We start from the raw sequence: 18,233 nt of genomic DNA, 5'->3' as shown, positions 1-18,233 counted from the left end.
TTAAATTACTTCATCACTGAAAAATGGCAACAGTGCCAGTCTTTCTTGTGACATTCAATCTCATCATCCTTCATATGCTTATAAAAAAACCAACTTCAGGACTAAATATACACAGCATTGGAACCACCATCTCCAGATACGTCAGGTACAAAGAAAGAGATAAAGGGGAGGAGAGAAAGGGGAGGAGAGACAGGGGAACAAAAACAGACAAAACAAGATGGAAATTGGCAGAAAAAAAAGAAATTAAAGAAAACAAGTAATTTATGTAATTGAGAAGCATTATGGTTTGAATCTTCCTCAATTATTGATGGCCTGAAATTCAAATATTAATTTAGATTAAATCTTGAATCTGTTTAGCCTTAGAAATAATTGGGGAGCACATTATTAGAAAAAGGAAAAACATTCCTCCAATGTCTTACAATGGAGTATTACTGAAAACTTCTGATTCCCCCAACAGAAAACCTATTTTAAAAAAGACAAGTCATTAATCAGTAACAGCTGCTCCCAGCACCTGTTATTTATTCCCGTCATTAACACTTCCTTTAGCATTTCTGACAGAAATGGGTATCTTTTCTAACTGATAGAAAAGTGATCTTTGGAACATCCCCAGAACTTGGTGGCTACATTTGATCTACAACGTGTGTTTACAGCTTATTGCAGCTTTTCTTTTTCACTTGTGGGCTCTTCCTTTTTGTAAAATGTAGATTTTAAAAGCACTGAACATACCATATCTTTTGTTGAATATTTGTGCAGCCTCTAATTTTTGGTATGCCCTGGTCAGCTGGTCACAGAGGCAGGGGCACACAGTGACTGTGAGGTGTGTACGAGTGCCAAAGCATTCCCAACCGACACGGCTCCCCCAGTGCCTAATTCTCACTGAGGTAAGTAGAAATGCAGAGAGCACACAAACTGGGGTTTCAGTGCTACAGGTCTTGCAACGTTTCTGTGTCAGTTTTGTCTTCTGTCAGAGTCTCCATCTCCCTGCTCAGATCAAGCATAGCCAGGGTACCCCACAGAGCTGCAGGGGAGGTTCCTCACCTGCCTTCCCCCACCCTGACACTGTCTAGAGGAGCAGAGTTCCCCAGGCAAAGCCATGTCCTGCCTCACCTCTTCCTACAACAACCCTTGGCTGCCTCCTGCCTTTTCCCTTCCCAATGCAGGAGGCATCCAAACCTGGTGAATCAGGAGAAAACAGGAAATCAAACAGCAACAAGCATCATTTAGAGGCACTGTCCTTTATGACTGTTGCTTGTAGACTTCCAGAACCAAAGCTAGTTGTGGAAAGCCCTACTTCCCACAATAATCCAAAACCCTCATGTGCATGTGAAGAAGTAAGGCCTGAAAGGCAAGCCTGGTTTAAAAACCTTACGGTAAGCAGTAATTTACAGTATAAAATAACATATAAAAGATGTGTAGATGTGGCTTTTAGGGACATGGTTTCATGATGGTTTTGGCAGTGCTGGGTTAACAGTTGGATTTGATGATATTAAGGGTCTTTTCCAACCTAAATGACTCTATGATTCTCTATTTCTGTGCATAGTTAAACACAGCACCAGTGAAGACATATAAGCATACATGTAATACTGCTGCTCTTTGTCACCTTTTTCTTTTTCTGGGTCTCTCGTTTTGCTTAATAAATATCTGTCAAATCTGTTTCATGTTTATTCACAGTTAAAACATTGAGATTTGTTGTGGTTTCCTACCACCTTTAGAAAATGCTTTTCATCTGAAAGCCACTGTTTTCATTTAAGACTGTTGAAGTTGTGACAACATTTCTGTTAGTCTTGGGGTTTATAATGTTGTTTTAGTAAAAAGTATGCATGGGGTTGGATTTAGGAGAACATTGTTTCTTTAATACAGATAGATAAAGAAAGCAGTGTATTGTATTTATCAAAAGGAAATGTCAGCAGAACTTTATAGTCTGGTAATTAGACAACACAGATAAGTCTGCTGAGTTTGTGTGCTCACAACTGCCATTCCAGATAACACTTCCTGAAGTCAATTAGAAGAACTTACACAACATCATGCATTTTTCACAGTTCCTTTCTTTAAACTGATACAGAGAGAAAGAAAGAAAATTAAGATACAAGCCATAGCCATAGCATGATATGTAGTCGTTCCAGGTTAGTTTTTGCTCTGAACAATCCTACTCGCTTTGAGTGAGAGTAACGGGCATCTAACTTTTCCAAAGACACCCACAGTCACAGAAGCAGCAGCTGTGTCAAACCATCACCACTGCAGGGCAATGGAGAATTCCATGGGCCCTTTGATTCATGCTAAGGTAAAACCAGACCGAAGGGAGAGGTTTACATTTTTCAGACAGGTGGCCTTGGTAAACACCCCCGTTTACACGTATGGAAAACCTTGTAAAGGAAAATCTCTTAGTGTCTTAAAAAGGAAAGCACACAACTAATAGGCAAATTATCTTGGTTGTAGAATTTGGATCAAGTGGAAGGCCTGATTCTCCTCCATACAGTTTTTATTTTAAATGTAGATGAGGTATTTTCACTCTGTGCCTGTTGTAAACTTTCTGAATTATTTAGACTAATGGTAAAGTATTATGCTAAAGTTCATACCTCATAACACTTTTTGCCTCATGTAATTAGTTGTTCTTTAGAATACCAGTTTTTCCTTATCCAGGCTACCATTAAAAGTATTTTCTGATATATGGCCAAAAATGCAGTTTGCGTATACTAAGTACAACCCTCCTCAGTACAGTAAAGTGCTACTTAGGGCCAGAAAATGGGATAAGAGGGAGAACTTATCTTTAAAGATGCTCACATTCTAAAGCAAAATCCAAAGTAAAATATACAACTTTTTAATGAGATAAAATTCCCAGATCAGTTCTATTTTTGGTAAAAAAAAACCAAAAAAAAATAAAAAGAAGTTTCCAGATAATTTGTTGTTTGCTGGGAAACACTTGTCATTTTGCTATCTTGTTTCACGAAGAAAATGAAACTCGTAAGAGGTTTTCAAGAGGGTATTTCTGTTTACCATAGCTGAAAAACAGTTTCCCCACTGAAAATCTCCTTTGTAAAAACATTGACTTGTAAGTGTTATGGAAAACATAGTTTTCTGGTAGGTAAAAATTCTGATTAGAAATTACCATCAGCTGCCTCCAGCATGAATATCTTGGCACTGGTGGGAGCAGAAATGGCTCTGTGTCACGTCCTCCCTGCAATAAGTGCTGGTCAGATTTGTCTATCTTCTGTGTTCTTTCCCACAGAAAATGCTGTCCTCACAAAGTTCCAGTTTCATGTTACGAAAAAGAACACAGGTCAGCCCAGTTCTTATCCTTTCTCCTTCTCAGCCTTCAGCACCCTGGGAAATTACCATGTGGAGATACACACACTAACTTGCTGTAAGCTCTCAAACCTTGTCCGAACAACCATGTATTCTTTGAATAATACTTTCTTCTTTATAGCTGCACAGCCATGCTCTGGAGAATGCAATGGTACAAACTTGCTTTTACTAGCACACTTTAGATAGATAAACAAGGGAAGGGTAGGAATCTGCACTGGTGTACATGACATTTTTTCAATATAGCTTCATCCATACTGGCCGTTCAGATGGTAGAGTTTTATACCATTTAAAAAATTGCCCTGTTCATATGTAACACACGCATAGGGCAGGCTTTAAAATAAGCAATGCCAGTTTATATAGTTGCCCTAGCAGGTGAAATGGATCTGCACTGACCCTCAGCTGACACACACCATTCCTCATCTGTGCCAAGGAGTAAGGCATTCCTGAATGTGTCACTAAGATACTCTGGATACACCTGTCCTGGAAAACTAAGCAGCTCCTGGTCTCTAAAACGCAATCATTTGTAGGGTTGCATTGCTGTGGAGGTCCCTTGGGGGCAAGCTTTTGCCCTGACAGTTATCAGAGTCCCAGACTGTTCTTTGGCACAAAACAGAAGCCATCCATCACAGGCAGTGTGGATGTAAGCAGTTGATTTGGTGGAGTAAGGCAGTTTAATACTATGGTTGCAGACTGATTCATACTGACTGGCTACAGGGCCAGAGAGCAGCCCCAGTAGTGTTGAATTTATTGGTGCAGGAGATGAGGCTGCAGCAGCAGGAGAAAAGACTAAGGATGTTTCTTCCTAAGAAAAAGGCCAACCTGTCATAAGGATGCTGTGACCTCCAGCCCCACCTCCCATACCGCCCTGCCCCACTGACTAGGCAGCAAGCCCCCACATGGCAATGGGTCTGTCATCCACCTCTGCTTCACTGAGAGCAGCAGGATCAGCTGTCATGTTGTCACAACAGTAGGCTCCAGGTTTCATCTGCAAATCTGCCTCGGAGTACATGTTGGGTCTTTTCCGGCCAGGCTCCTGATTTCTCTGATTTGCATAGCAGGTAACACAGACACTGGCAGAAAGCCAGGTCTTAACAGCCAGGTGAAAAATGTACCTCCCAAGGAGGGAAAGGAACAGAGAGGCTCCTCATTCTTCTGACACAAGTAGATGTCAGGTGTCAGAAGAGACTGCTTCTGAGGTTGGGATTTGGCCTAGGAATAGTTCTCAGGTAATTTTATTTGAAGTACCTGACTTTGGATGTTAGGCTGTAACAATAGGGAAGTTTCCCAGGGTCTGTCAGTAAAAAATTCCCATCTGTATCATTTCTGCAGCTTTCTTCCTTGACTGTCATAGTTCTGAGCTGAGTTTAATCTGTATCTACCTGCAAAATTGTTTTGTTGTAAGAGAGCCTACCACAGCAGAGAGATGACAACAAACCATGCTTGCAGATGCTGATCTGCAAGAGGAGGCTGATGGCACTGTGGCCATCCATGTCAACACTGTGGTGTGTGACATCCTTTCTGGGCCGTGGACACACAGCTGTATCACATTCCCCCTGCACACACTGTGCACACACTTATACCACCACAGCTGCCTCCCTCCCCCTCCCAGTTTGTCTCCTTGCTGCCAGTGCAGGATTTGCATATCCTCTCTGAGATGATGGATGTTTCAATTGTGATAGGGGTCTCTATTCCATGCAAGCATCTGAAAGCACTTTGCAAAAATAGCTCACCACCTCACAGACAAGCAGTCTGATGTGCAGAAATAGGAAATAGCCTTACTTGCCTCGAAGGGTGTTTTAACATTCCCCACCACCACGGTATCCTCTCACAAGCACAAATGACCTTCTCCCTATTAGAACAACCAGGAGGCCCCCATTTTCCTAAGGTCCTGGAAAGATTAAGTGACACAGGTCCAAGGTTGCACAGGAAGTCTGGAGGGAGTGCTGGAAATAGAAGGGGGCCCTCCTGAGTCCCTCTGCAGTGCCTTGACCACAAGACCATCCTTCCTCTCCCAAGGTTACATATCAGGTCTGTGGTGAAGCCAGGAATAGCACCCAAGTTTCCTGACACACAAACTGTCCTGCACTGTGTACAAAGTAAGCACAAATATATATTTAAATCAATTTATAAAGCCGTGTCTTGTAATTAAACCTAAGACTGCTGTCTGAGCTTTAAGTTTTCTATGTATTGAAAGATGTGATACTTAAGAAATCCGTGTCCACAACCAGAGCAGCTAATACCTCCCAGCAACTAATCTCTTCTGCTTCTTCAGTGCTTCTAATTTCCTGAGATGTCCTGTCTATGCCAACAATGCAAATGCCACTTGCCACAGAGACACAGGTTTGCTGGCAGAGGTGTGGATGGAGGGGTGCCCTCTCTGGCCACCCTGTTGAGAACTGGCCCTGAACAAGGAGGCCAAGTCCTTCCTGGCTGCTCCAGGACGGAGAGGAGGAGACATTGCAGGTTGAGGTATGAACATGAATTAACAGTGCCACAGTGACAGCCTGAGGAGGGACCCCAGGCCTCCAAAGTCCTGGCACAGTGCGTGGGCTGGCATCAGGGAGATGAGTGCCCAGGGGACAGACCTGGCTAGGCCAGCCACAGTCTTTGATATCCACCACCCGGAGGGCCACGCGCTGCATCAGTACGTGCAGCTTCCCTGGGGAGGGGCGGAGATGTGCTGTGTCAGGAGGGGCACGGTGCCACGTGTCCCTGCAGTTTGCTGGAACCTTTCCATTAATTTAATGGGCTTTGGATTGGGCCCTGAATTCTCAGCTGTCCCAGCTAAATGGACTCCCCAGGCAGGCTCTCCTCTCGTTTTAGAGTGATGAGGCCTTTCAGAGACCCTGCTGACCAGGAGGTTCCTGCCATTCTTTGGCAGCAGAGCTCCTGGAGCGAGCACAGGATGCTCCATTCTGGAGCGAGCATTGTCACTGCTCCTTGGCCACAGCGTGCACCACCTGCACACACGGCTCCACACCTGCTTCTGCCATCCTCTCTCTCAAGCAAAGACATGCACCACTTCCACCTCCTGCCCAGATCATCCATTTTTTTATCCCAGTAAGGCCCAAGTACTACAGGTGAGGAGCGTGGAACCAGTGCTCCACGCTGCATACCTCAACCCTCTCTGGTCACTGAGGGCCACTGTATACACATATACTCAGAACTGGGGCAATTGGTAATCCTGTAAAAGAAATAAATCCTCTGTGTGTCTCTAGCCCCAACCCTGCTCAAGACAGAAACAGAAGAAGCTATTGGGCTGATCTGTGTAGCCATCATTGCAGGAGGTGCTTCAGAAGGACAGGACCACGCCCTTCCCTTTGCCTACAGTTTTCTGTCACTCACCAAGCTCAGCACTGCTGATAATTAGCACACTTGGACAAACTTAGCTTTTCACAGGTGTTTTATTTTTAAGCAAAGATAGGTAGATGCTGATGCTGTGCATCTTCACAAGAGCAAGGAGCTGTGTGCTTTTCCAGACCTTTACCTGACAGTAAATTAAAGTAGATCCTGCTGTAGCACCAAAGACCTAATGTTACAGAGGTACTCAGCCACTGATGGCCTTCCTTTTGTTACTGCTATTTCTACAGAAGCAGCATTAAGAAGGTCTAGCCAAGACCATTGCACTGACTATGCAAAGTGCCGTACATTGTACGAGACGAGTCTGCTCCATAAAGCTTGGGAAGAAGAGGAAATAGAAATAAATTGATTTGAACAAGGTTGAAAAACAAATGAGCAACAAAGATAGCAATAACACCTTCCAAGGCTCGCTTTTCTGTCCAATCTGTGAGATTATGTTGCTCTGAGCACCTGCTGCCGTACACACCATCATGCCTCATTTAATATATGATGCATTGACTGGTTATTGACAGGTTGTTACGTTACTGCTCAAATTGAAACTGCTGTTCAGACCATCATTGACAGGCTGGTTTTCAATATCTCACATCACTCTCCTTATGAAAACTTTCCTTAAAAGGACACTTTGGGATAGATGAAGAAGATAACCGTGTGAGGTCATTTCTTGAGAAGTCTGTATGGCTTGTCTAAGGTTTCACTTAGCAAAAAGCTAAGCCTATAAACAGACAAGCCTCTGCAGTCAGTGTGAGTTTTCCACTCACCTCACACCAAAGTAGAGCTTCAGTGGTTCCTGTACTTATGCACACTAAAATAAGGGGAACACATAGAGATCACCAGCTGCAATAATTGCTTGATTGTATCTGTTATCCCACTCCTTGTGTTTAGGATAGCATCCCCCTTCCCTGAAGTGAATGGGGGCAGAGGATCTTCATCGTCTTTGCAAAGCTGCAGAAGGTGGCCCACAATGATTGGGGTTCAGCTTTAATGGAGTAAAAATGAGATTATTCCTTAGATTCTCCTTATTTTCCTGGAGTGGAAGAACCCTTTGCCTGTTTCTGAAGGGTCTCTGCTGATTAACATGCAGCACAACATGAAGGTGAGCTCATTAGAGCAAACTAAATTGGGGAAATTGCCTGAGCATTCAGAGCCAAGCCAAGGGATGGGATCACACTCTGTCCCATTATGAAAGCAGCAGGCACCAGGGGCAGAGCAGAAACCAAAGACGAAACTGGTACTTCAGGCAGGTGTCATAGCCAGGAGAGTTGTGACCACCGGTCAGTTCACTGTTACCATTTCCTGGAGAGGGAAGTCTGGGGGAGCTCACAGCCCACGGGCGCACATCAAGGACCTGAGCTAGGGGGCCTCCCTTGCTGGTGTGTCCTAAACTCCCCTGGACTCCAGGCAAGTGTTTGAGCTTGCAAGAAATGAGGAGTTGAGTCATGGCAAACCCCATGTCTGGATTGCAATGGAGTGCACTCAATGCTTGCTCTTCCTCAGGAAGTGACTCCATGTGTGTTTATATAAACACACAGCCCAACATGATCAGGCAAATATTACTCAAGGTTTTGCCATTTGCCTTTGGGGTAAGACTGAGCACAAGCATGGGGTCAACAGGTCAGAAGGTTAGGAGGGGAAAGATGGAGAGTCTACACACAACAAGTTGTTCCCCAGTCTTTGTAATAAGTGTCAGTCCTACTCAATGCACCCATGAGTCCACAGAAGCCTGTCGGATGCCTGGTTGCAAAGTTCAGTCAGTTCATCATCAGATGTGGAATAAACATAGCACTCTGGTTATCATTAATAATATTTATTTTGGAAAAATATTTTAAAAATGAATTTCTTCATTAACAAAACGGTAAAAAAAATCAAATAACATTTGCACAATATTCCATAAATACATTTATATACAAAAAAATATAGTCACATAGACCCGAAGTGCCTTTGTACATATTTACCAAAAAATTTAAATTATAAAAAAATGAACATCACAAAATACTCAAGCTTTACAATTATCATGAAAATATTTTTACAGATTCAAAAAAATAACACACTTTTTCTCACCTAGTAAAAACACATTTTAGTATCAAAAAAGACAATAAAGGCAGTGTTTGTGTCTCTAATTCAAGAAAAGACTGGCTCATAATAATCCAAAATATACACTTCAGGCAGTGCATGCTTCTTATGTAGTAATTAAGTCCATTCATTTAAATATATATAGAAAAGCAACTGACCATAGTGCAATGATAAAATTCATAAAAGGCAGTGCAACAGTAATCCTTGAACACAGACCCTTGCCTGGTGTCCATCTTGTTTCTTTATTTTGCAGTCACTTTGCTAACTTCAGTAGAGAACCAGCTCAAGCCTGAATTTAGTTTCTCAGCAGCAGTCAGTGAAGGAATCTATCTCCCATTCCTCTTTCAGCAGCATTCATCGGGGCACGTCTCCTCTGAAATTGTTCTGAACAACCACCTTGCCATATCACCTCTGGTTTACACCTGGTAAGAGAAAACACAAGCAGAGATCAGGAGAGGTTAATGAAACACACGAAGAGGGCTGTAAGGCTGGAGAGGGTCAGGACTCTGCATGAAGCCCACCAAGGGGTGAGTCAGCACACCTCAACAACACTACCATTGTACCCTAGTTTACAAGACTTGTCAAACCCACAACATCCTCAGCATCAAGTCACTGAGCTTGTCTTTACAACATCCACAGCATCACAAACCCAAGGTGGCTAGATTTCAGCAGGTACAAACCACCATGGCATTATGGAAAGGAATTTATCTGCCCTGGCGTGTATTGGATGAGAGCTGCGGACCGACTTTTCTCTGCTGTTCCAACCCTACTAACCTCAGTTGCTATGATGCACTCGTCTTTCTCTTCTGATATGACATACACCGACTGGTACTTTGTGTCCTTTGAAGTGGAATATACTGAATCTGGTCGCTTTCTTTCAGAAGTATCACTATTGAAGGCAAAAAGAGAAAGAACAGGTCAGATGGCTGTTGCTTAATGCTATGAGATATACACTCCCCCTTCAAAGTGAAGCTGCCCCCTGCACTCAGATGTGAGATACCTCTTTAGTTGTACTGCACTTTTCTCCTCTGCCTCTGAATCATACGTTTCACACTTGGCTTCACATTTGCTGTGCTCTTCCTTAACTGAGTCCTCATTTTTGAGTTCATGCACCAAATTGTAATCCACTGATGGGTATCTGACTTTGTAACCATTTTTATCAGAGTTATCGCTGTGAAAGTCTACTTTCTTATTTGTGTTTTTAATCTGAGTGGCACCAATGACACTTATGGAAATGTCCTTCTCGCGCTGGCAGTTTGCCAGGTTATTCATAGTCTCAGTCTCACTCCTGCAGGCATCAGGCTGATGGTGCCTCTTCTGCACTCTGAGCCTGATGCAGACGACCACAGCAGCACACCCCAGCAGCAGCATGAGGACCAGAATAATCCCAGCGCAGACAGCGATCCAGGGGAACTGGGAGTTCTGGCCTTCCGTGTACTTCTCAGTGAAGTCAACGATGACGGGTCCCTGCGGCGGCTCAGGGAGCAGAAACTGGCAGTTGAGCCCACCATACCCCCGGGCACACTCACAGACATAGCGGTTGTTTCTTTCGTGGCAGGTGGCCCCGTTGTGGCAAGGGTTGTGTTCGCATCTGCTCACTGGGGTGCTGCAGTTCTTCCCGTTGTATCCTGGGGGGCAGGTGCAGGAATAGTCATTGATGCCATCCTGGCAGGTCCCTCCATTGACACAGGGGAAGGAGGCACAGTCGTCCACATTATCATCACAGTGTCTCCCAGTGAAGCCAGCCTGGCACTGGCATATGTAGGAGTTCCCCAGATCGACGCACTGGGCTCCTGCAAGACATGAAGGGGGACGAGCTGAGTGGTGGGCAGCCAGACACAACAGCCTCCCACTCACTGCTCTCGGGGCAGCTGGCACAACCAGCAGCTGAGGAAAGTTTTTTTTTGAGAGGTTAGTTCAACCTTTGCCAGGTCTGATCCAACATTAAACGTACATGTTTTTAAGAAAGATTTTTGTTAAGCAGATTTACTTCTCATTCTCAATCCTATTCCTTTTCTAACATTTCACTCAGCTCAGACCAGAATACTAGTCCAGGTCAGGTTATCACCACATCTCATGTTACAGAGTTTGAGTGGCAATGAATAAGGAGGACTACAGTAAAGAAAGACTTCACTAGTTTAATCAAAACAGGAAGATTACTGCTACCATATTACAAGTAATAATGTTTAGCACTCATGTGGCATTTGCATCCACAGACCTCTAAGACTCTTTGCAAAGGATTTGTAAGTATAATCTTCTATGCCTTCATGCATGAAGCTTCAGACCAAGTTACTTGGACACAGCCACCCCATCAGAAAATGCAATCTGCAGCAGTGGCCCAAGCCACGCCGTTGCTTTCTTTTTCATAGGACAGATCCTCCACCAAGTCAACTATTGACATGGCAAGGACCTTTTTACAAGAGGATATAGTGATGGGGCGAGGGGGAATGGCTTTAAACTGAAAGAGAGCGGGTTTAGATTAGATATTATGAAAAACTTCTTTACTGTGAGGGAACAAGTTGCACAGAGAAGTAGGGGATGTCCCACCCCTGGCAGTGTTCAAGGCCAGGTTGGATGGGGCTTTGAACAACCTGGTCTAGTGAAAGGTGTCCTTGCCCGTGGCAGGGGTTTGGAACTAGATGACCTTTAAGGTCCCTTCCAACCCAGACCATTCTATGATTCTATGATTGACCAGTGTGCCTTGATCAGTGTGCCTTGTTACGAACTCCAGACCAGAAGCCAAAGTAAGTGTATGGTCTCCTTTCAGAAGACCACTGTAGCATGTTTGGCCTTACCATTAGCACAAGGGCTGGAACTGCAGTAATCGATTTTCTTCTCACAGTTGAACCCAGAATAACCCAGTGGGCAGCGGCAGCTGTAACCCCCATCAGGGTTGTCGGTGCATCGCCCACCATTGAAGCATGGTCCATCAGCACAAGTCATTGCGCTCAGCTCACAGTTTTTCCCATAGAAGCCTGGGGGGCAGGTACAGGAATAGCTGTTCTCAAGATCCTGAGGAGAAGAAATGAGAAATTACCAAAATATTTGTCTAAACTTGCTCTGAAATCCAAAAAGGGATTTTGAAAATTAGTAAAACTGACATTAACTCCTCCCTTGGAGTTCCAGATGATACAAACAACTCGAACTTACAGTGCAGCTTCCACCATTCTTGCATGGGTTGGCATCACATTCATTGATTTCAATCTCACAGTTGGAGCCTGTGTACCCAGGGCGGCATGAACAAGTGTAGCTCCCCTGACCAGTATTGGTGCATGTGGCACCATTCTTGCAGGGCTTGTGGTGGGTGCAGTAGTTCAGGTCTGTAAAAGATATATTTTCTGTTTATAAAGAGAGCAGCCAAGGTGCTTGCTACTTTGCAAGGCTGGGACAGGGTGGGTGAGCTGAAATGAGTTGCCTGCTTTTTGCGTTTTAAAACAGATGCTCAGGCAAGGACTGAGAACTCACCCTGGTTGCAGAAAAGACCACCCCAGCCTTCCTGGCAGTTGCACTGCCATGGCTGCTGACAGGTACCATGAAGGCAGCCTGGGTATCGGATGCATTCATCACAGTATCGCCCCTGCCAGCCCACTCTGCATCTGAAAAAAAGGATGACAACAAAGTCTCATCAGATTTAGATTTCTCACAGTTGGAAACCCTATCATAAACTCTGCAAACACACTGATGCCAGGGATCAAGTTTCCTAAAAGCCCTCAGTGATCCTTCATGTGAGAAAGTCACCAGGTCCAACTGTAGCATCAGCTTTCATCGGTCCTAGCTTTTTCTTCCACTTCCTTAGATAGACTCATGGTTCCAGATAGTTGATTTGTTTACTCTAATAACAAAGAGCCAAACCTTACACGCAGCACTGTAAACCCATTAAGTTAATATTAATGGCACTGATGCTTGACTTATAGAATAATACTTTGATCTGGCATCACCTGGATTTCTCAAATTTCCATCTACTATGAAGAAAGGCCTTTAAACCAACCCTTCAAATGTCCAATGGCTTACTTAACACCAGAGCATCGACACTGAAAGACAAAGAAGGAAGCAGGAAGGGAGTGAAAAACTTACTTGCATTCCCCAGGCTTGTCGCAAAAGCCGTGTTGTTCATCACATCCAGGCAAACAAATCGCTGTAAACAAACCAAGGAGGGAAGGACATCAGCACTGGTGCCAAAACAACTCTCTTTTACAAGTCTGATTCTGACAGCACCTTGTGGGTGGGGAGGGAGTCCCTTTTACTAGGTCGGGGCAGTTAAGCGCAGCTGAATTAATCTCTGGAGTCTGCAGGAGTATTGATCTTGCCCCGTAACTGGGCACTTTACTTATCACCGGGGATGAGCATTCTTCTTAATACAGTTGCACACAGACAAAAGAGGGCTCACAATTGCTCCCTTCCCTACAGCCCCTCACCCCCCTTCCCTTCCCAGTGAGGGTCAGAAGTCCTTTTTTCCAATTCTATGCACACAGCTCCACCTCTTAATATCCCCCGAAAGTGTGTGTGCAGATAAGAGTGGACAGCTGGTGTGCAGGGTGCCAGTGCAAGACAGCTGCTCTATTGTCTATTCTCTCCCAGCAGCTGCCCCACTGCAACAATACCCCGGCCCCGGAGCCAATGGGGCCGGCGGCCGGCGACCGGGCAGCCTATCCCTGCCCACAGCTAATCTATGGCACGCGCGTGATTTCGCTGCAAAAAAACTTTTTTTTTCTTATTCAAATAAATAAGTCTAAAGTTCTTCCTCCCTCCTTCCCCCCTCCGCCCTGCCCTGAAAAGGGGCGGGTGGGTGGGTGCAGCCCTGGTAAAAGAGGTAAGCGGGCCAGCAGGAGGGAGGATGAGAGAAGGGAAAAAAGGGACTTCTGCTCATTACTTCGCCTGGTTATGGAACTCATTAAGCAGGCACTGCAAAGTTTTAATTCAACAAAGCCAGCCGGAGACAATGGCATGCGAGGGGAAGGAGGGGGGAAGAAAAAGAAAGAAAGAATCGGTGCTGATAATCAGATCGCCTCCAAGTTGGAAAGAATGGAGCTGGGGGCAAGGCAATGGGAAGCAATCTGCAACTGGCAGCTCCACTCACTAACAGCAAAACATTCTTTTTGCATGCACACATAAACACATCTCCCCTGCCTAGTAGGTTTGTGTCAGTGTTATAAGCTGTTTTTTTTTGAGAGGGAAAACACAGCAAAGAGTGTGCGTAATGAGTCAAGAAAGATGGACAGCCTTCTGCTTCGCTGTGGGAATAGCAGAGATGTACAGGCATTCGAAAGTGCTGACAGCCCTGAAAGAGCTCATTATCAAAATGCTTCCTTTTTCCCCACCCCTTGACACAACTGGACTAGGCACTTCTGATCATGGGAAAGGTTGTAGCTCTTATTTAAAACACTATCAAAGAAAATGCGAGCCCCTCTGCCTGCTCTTTATTGTGCAACATCGTACCATGAACTGCTAAAAGCATCCTAGCAGCCACTAACAGTGTGAATAATCAATCAGGGATCGTTTGATAGCAGCTCAGCTGAGACCACAGTGTTGGTGGCTTTAAAGAGAAACAAAAACACAACAAGAAGAAAGCTGAGAGGCTGCTTTACAGCCTGGAACTGTTTTCTTCCTGCCTGCCTGGCCCTCTGATAACTGCAGAGGAGCACTCACCCAGTACGTCATCTGCCAGCATATTTCAGATCTGTGTATTCACACAAACAGAGAATGCCATCACACACTGCAGCAGGGGCTCTGTGTGCACATTTGGGTGTACACCACTATGTATCTACAAAGGGCGGAATCTTGTACAACCGGAAAGTATCTGACATCCTGGACTATCCTGCCTGTGATCTGCTTACTGTCCCAGCTTTTCCTGCTGTATCAACACACTACATTCCTCAAAAACTTCAAGCTCAGGGGTATGTTTCATGTCCCTCACTACTTTATTAGTACCAATGATCATGGCAATGGCACAGAAGGGAGCTGGGGAAGAAGTTGAACGTTCTGGTGGCCCCATGTGCAGCAATTTCTGTTAGTGGCAGCATATGAGTACCCCAAAAGATAAATGTACAGTCTAGAAGCCACAGAGAATGTCCTGGACTTCCTGATATTTTTCTCAATACAAGGTCACAGAAGATGAGACCATAGCAAGCCTACCAATAAGCCTGTCACATGGATGTTGCCAAAGCCCAGCTCCCTCCCCTGAAGCTGTGTACCCTGTAAATGATGATATCAAAGTTGTGTGGTTGGAGGGGTGGATAGGTGTAAAAAGTAGTCCTGATATATTTTAATAAATCCTCAAACAACTGCTGAACATTTTGCTACCAGACTTGATGGTCTAAAGTAAACAAGCAAGAGTGTAGTGTTGGCACTGACATTCTGTTGGCTTGAGAAGGGGCTGTCTGCATTAACTTTCTGTGGCAATGCTGAGGATCTCCCATCCCTCACGCTGGTAAGGCTTGGGCACAGAACCAGACATCCACGCACGATTGCTTGGTTCTCTCTCCCCATGGGGCCTGATGTCAGAGAAACACCCCTCCACCAACCCCAAGAGCTCAGGAGACGCTGCTGCAACAGGCACCCAAGGAGACAAGGAGGTGGATACTCACGCTCAGTGCAGTACTGGCCTTTCCAGCCCGGGTTGCAGACTTTCTCTCCACGCTCCCCACAGGTGAAGTGGCCAAAGGCATCATCCCGGGGACGGCAGAAGACAGAGCAGCCTTCTCCATAGTAGTGCTCGTCGCACACGAAGCGATAGGAGTACTTGAGGTCAGTGCGGCCACTGCTGTGCAGGTCCTGGGACCACTCTTCACCCACTGCCAAGTGTCTCTGGGTGGCCAGGCGGCTGATGAGGCGCTCAGGGTTTTCTGTGTGAAAGTGGAGAGGAGAAGAGTGATTAGAGAGCCCAAAGCAGGCAGGGCATAGGGGGGTCTCTGGTGGGAGGGGAACTGCAGAGGCAGGATGACATGGCTGCATGCCAACAGGTTGGCCTCTCTTGCCACGGGTCTACCATAGAGGAGAATGTGCTGCACACTGCGGAGAAAGGGGCCAAGCAGGGCTGCAAGGCTGCGATTATTATGGGGAAAAGTGTGTTTCAGAACACTTACCTGTGGTGAGGTCGTCAGGTGAGTCCGTATGCAGCGCCTCAATGATGAGCGAGAAGGTGCCCTGTGGAAAGAAGGAGCAGAGACAACCCACCAGGAGAGCATGAGAGCAGGTAAGGCCCAAGGGGCAGAGCCACCAGTCCCCAGAAATCGTTATCCCCCTCCCATCTTGACACTTCAAGGAGATTGGATGCCTCTTTGGAAAGGCACGGGACGGGACGGGACGGGACGGGACGGGATGGATATGTGCCGCCCCCTCCAGCATCGCCCCCCACTTACGGGCCAGGTGAAGCCGAAGGGGAAGCGGATGGGATTGCTGAAGGCGGGGTCGGCGCCGCCCGCGCCGTCGGGGACGCTGAAGGAGTTGGCGCCGAGGACGGGGGTGATGGCGCTGCCGTAGGTGCAGGGCGGCTCGGGGGACACGCTGGCCTGGTAGTGCTTGAGGCAGACGCGGAAGAAGGTCTTGCAGTCGCACTGCTGGAGCCCGCCGGCGCCGGGGCCGCCCCCGCGGCAGCAGTTGCGGTTGCTGAGCAGCCCCTTCTTATTGACAAACTCCTGCAGCTTCAGCTCGAAGACCCCGGAGGAGCCGACCTGCGGGGCGGGGACAGAGGCCGTCAGCCCGCCGAGTAGCCCGCTCCCCAGCCCTACTCCGACCCCGACCCCGGCGGCACTGGCACCCCCTCCCCGGTCCTCAGCTGAAACAGGCAGCGACAGTCCCTGGCATCCCCCGCGGAACTCCCCGGTGCAGGCACCCCCCCGGTGCAGGGACCCCCCGGTGCAGGCATTCCTGTCCCCCACCCCGCGGGCACTTACCTGGCAGCGGCTCAGCAGCACCGAGAGGACGGCGAGCGTCAGCAGGAACCGACCTCCCATTTTGGAGGTGCAGCTCTGGTGCCCTCGCTTTCCTCTCCCTTATCTTCTCGTCAGAGGGAAAAGGGGAAAGTGTCTCTCGGGGTAAGGGAAAAAACACAGCGGCCAAAGCCGCTCGTCCCAGCAGAGCTGGAAGAGTTAGTGTCACGGTCTCCCTCTTTCAGGAGTGTCTCTGACTTTTTTTTTCTCCTTTTGTCGATACCTCTAGATGTAGCCTGTCAGCAACTGGCAGCTCTTTCGGATGGCAAAAGAAAAAGAGAGGGGGAAAAGGACGGGAGAAAAAAAAATGTAAATATTTATCTGTTAAACTCTTTTTCTTTCGCAATCCACGATGCTCCTCCTTTTCTCCAGGAAGAAAAAATAAAAATAATAAAATAAAAGCAACTTAATTCCCAACAGAGGCAGAGAAAAGGCTTCCCAAGGAAGATTAAAAATTGGCGATCTGGAAATCCCTGCAGAGGCAGCGGCGGAGGCAGCGGCGATAATTCCCGGTGCGGTGCGATTCGGGAGCGGCTCTGCGCTGCTGCGCTCGCCCTGCGCACGTCGGGGCTGGTGGGTGTCAAACAGCAGCGGTGGCGGGCAGGTCACGTCGGAGCCTTGATCCCCGTTTTTTCTTTTTTTTTCTCTTTTCCTTTTTTTTTTTTTTTTTTTTTCAAAGGAAGCGAAGCTCTCTTTCCTTGTTGTGGGTTTACTTTTGTTTTTAGAGGAATTCCAGCCAACAAAAATAAGCTCGTGTCTCAACAGCAGCGAACAGAGCGTGTCCGGGTGTGCTCCTGCGGGGGAGGGGGTGCCTGCTCTGCTCTGCTCCGCGCCGCGGCTCGGCTCGGCTCGGCGGCTCTCTCCGAGGGTGAAGCGCTAAGGATCTGCCTCTCCTAGGGCGCCTGCCGCCCTTATATCCCGCCGGCCGACTGCATGCTTAATGAGATGCAAATGAGCAGCCCCCCAATCTGGCTAGAGCTGTCACAAAGGAGCCACTTTTCCAAACCCTCCTCTCAATGGATCGCCAAATGGTCAGTGAGCTGTAAAATGTGCAACCCTCCTCCCCCTCCCCTTCGCGCTCACAAAACGTGTTCATTTACATTCCTGCAAATTTGGTAACCGCAAGAATCCCCCTTCTGCTCCGGGGAGAGGGTAACACCCCCTGTGCACCGGGAAGAGGCAGTGCAACACGCTCCGGCCAGAGAGCAGCCCCGGGGACGGCGGGCTGTAATTGCCTCTTGGAACGTGCAGAGCAGCCACCGTGACCCCAAAAAGTGACTCGGTGATCGTGACCACTCCAAGGGGCATCTCCGGCGTTAAAGGGACGAGGGAGGTGGGAGCCAGCGAGCCACAACGATGGGAGTCCCATCCCATGAAACTCACACTGCATTTACCCTGCCATAACCGGGGTAATTGGGGAGGGGGGAAACGAATGTGAACGAAGTGACCCGGAGCTCGCTCTTCCCTTGGCTCCTCTGACGGCGTGCGTCCCGCCGGCGGAGGCACGGGGGATCCCCGGGGTCCGGCGGCGAGGGAGCGCCCGGGCGGGTTCGTGGCAGGGACTCGTGGAGG

General features: G+C 47.1%; 1 protein-coding gene across 1 annotated transcript; it reads right to left on the bottom strand.

Moving 5' to 3' along the window:
* Positions 1 to 8,546: 8,546 nt before the first annotated feature.
* Positions 8,547 to 17,638, bottom strand: DLL1 (delta like canonical Notch ligand 1). The gene is made up of 11 exons (XM_032102368.1): positions 16,626 to 17,638; positions 16,092 to 16,403; positions 15,816 to 15,876; positions 15,318 to 15,575; positions 12,808 to 12,868; positions 12,199 to 12,329; positions 11,884 to 12,053; positions 11,529 to 11,745; positions 9,734 to 10,526; positions 9,508 to 9,622; positions 8,547 to 9,155 (listed from the first exon to the last, which is right to left on the bottom strand). The coding sequence occupies exons 1-11, from the start codon at positions 16,683 to 16,685 to the stop codon at positions 9,150 to 9,152; spliced, it is 2,184 nt and encodes a 727-aa protein (XP_031958259.1). The 5' UTR covers positions 16,686 to 17,638; the 3' UTR covers positions 8,547 to 9,149.
* Between the last annotated feature and the right edge of the window lie 595 nt (positions 17,639 to 18,233).

The sequence above is a fragment of the Corvus moneduloides genome, chromosome 3 (assembly GCF_009650955.1).
Source record: "Corvus moneduloides isolate bCorMon1 chromosome 3, bCorMon1.pri, whole genome shotgun sequence".
Classification (NCBI taxonomy): Eukaryota; Metazoa; Chordata; class Aves; order Passeriformes; family Corvidae; genus Corvus; species Corvus moneduloides.
This window is presented reverse-complemented; position numbering and strand designations above follow the sequence as displayed.

Coding starts and splice junctions, on each gene's coding strand:
- DLL1 (XM_032102368.1), bottom strand. CDS start 16,685: ATGGGAGGTCGGTTCCTGCTGACGCTCGCCGTCCTCTCGGTGCTGCTG. Junction 16,404..16,625: donor TGCTGCTGAGCCGCTGCCAG/GTAAGTGCCCGC, acceptor CCCGCCCCGCAG/GTCGGCTCCTCCGGGGTCTT. Junction 12,054..12,198: donor TGGTCTTTTCTGCAACCAGG/GTGAGTTCTCAG, acceptor TATCTTTTACAG/ACCTGAACTACTGCACCCAC.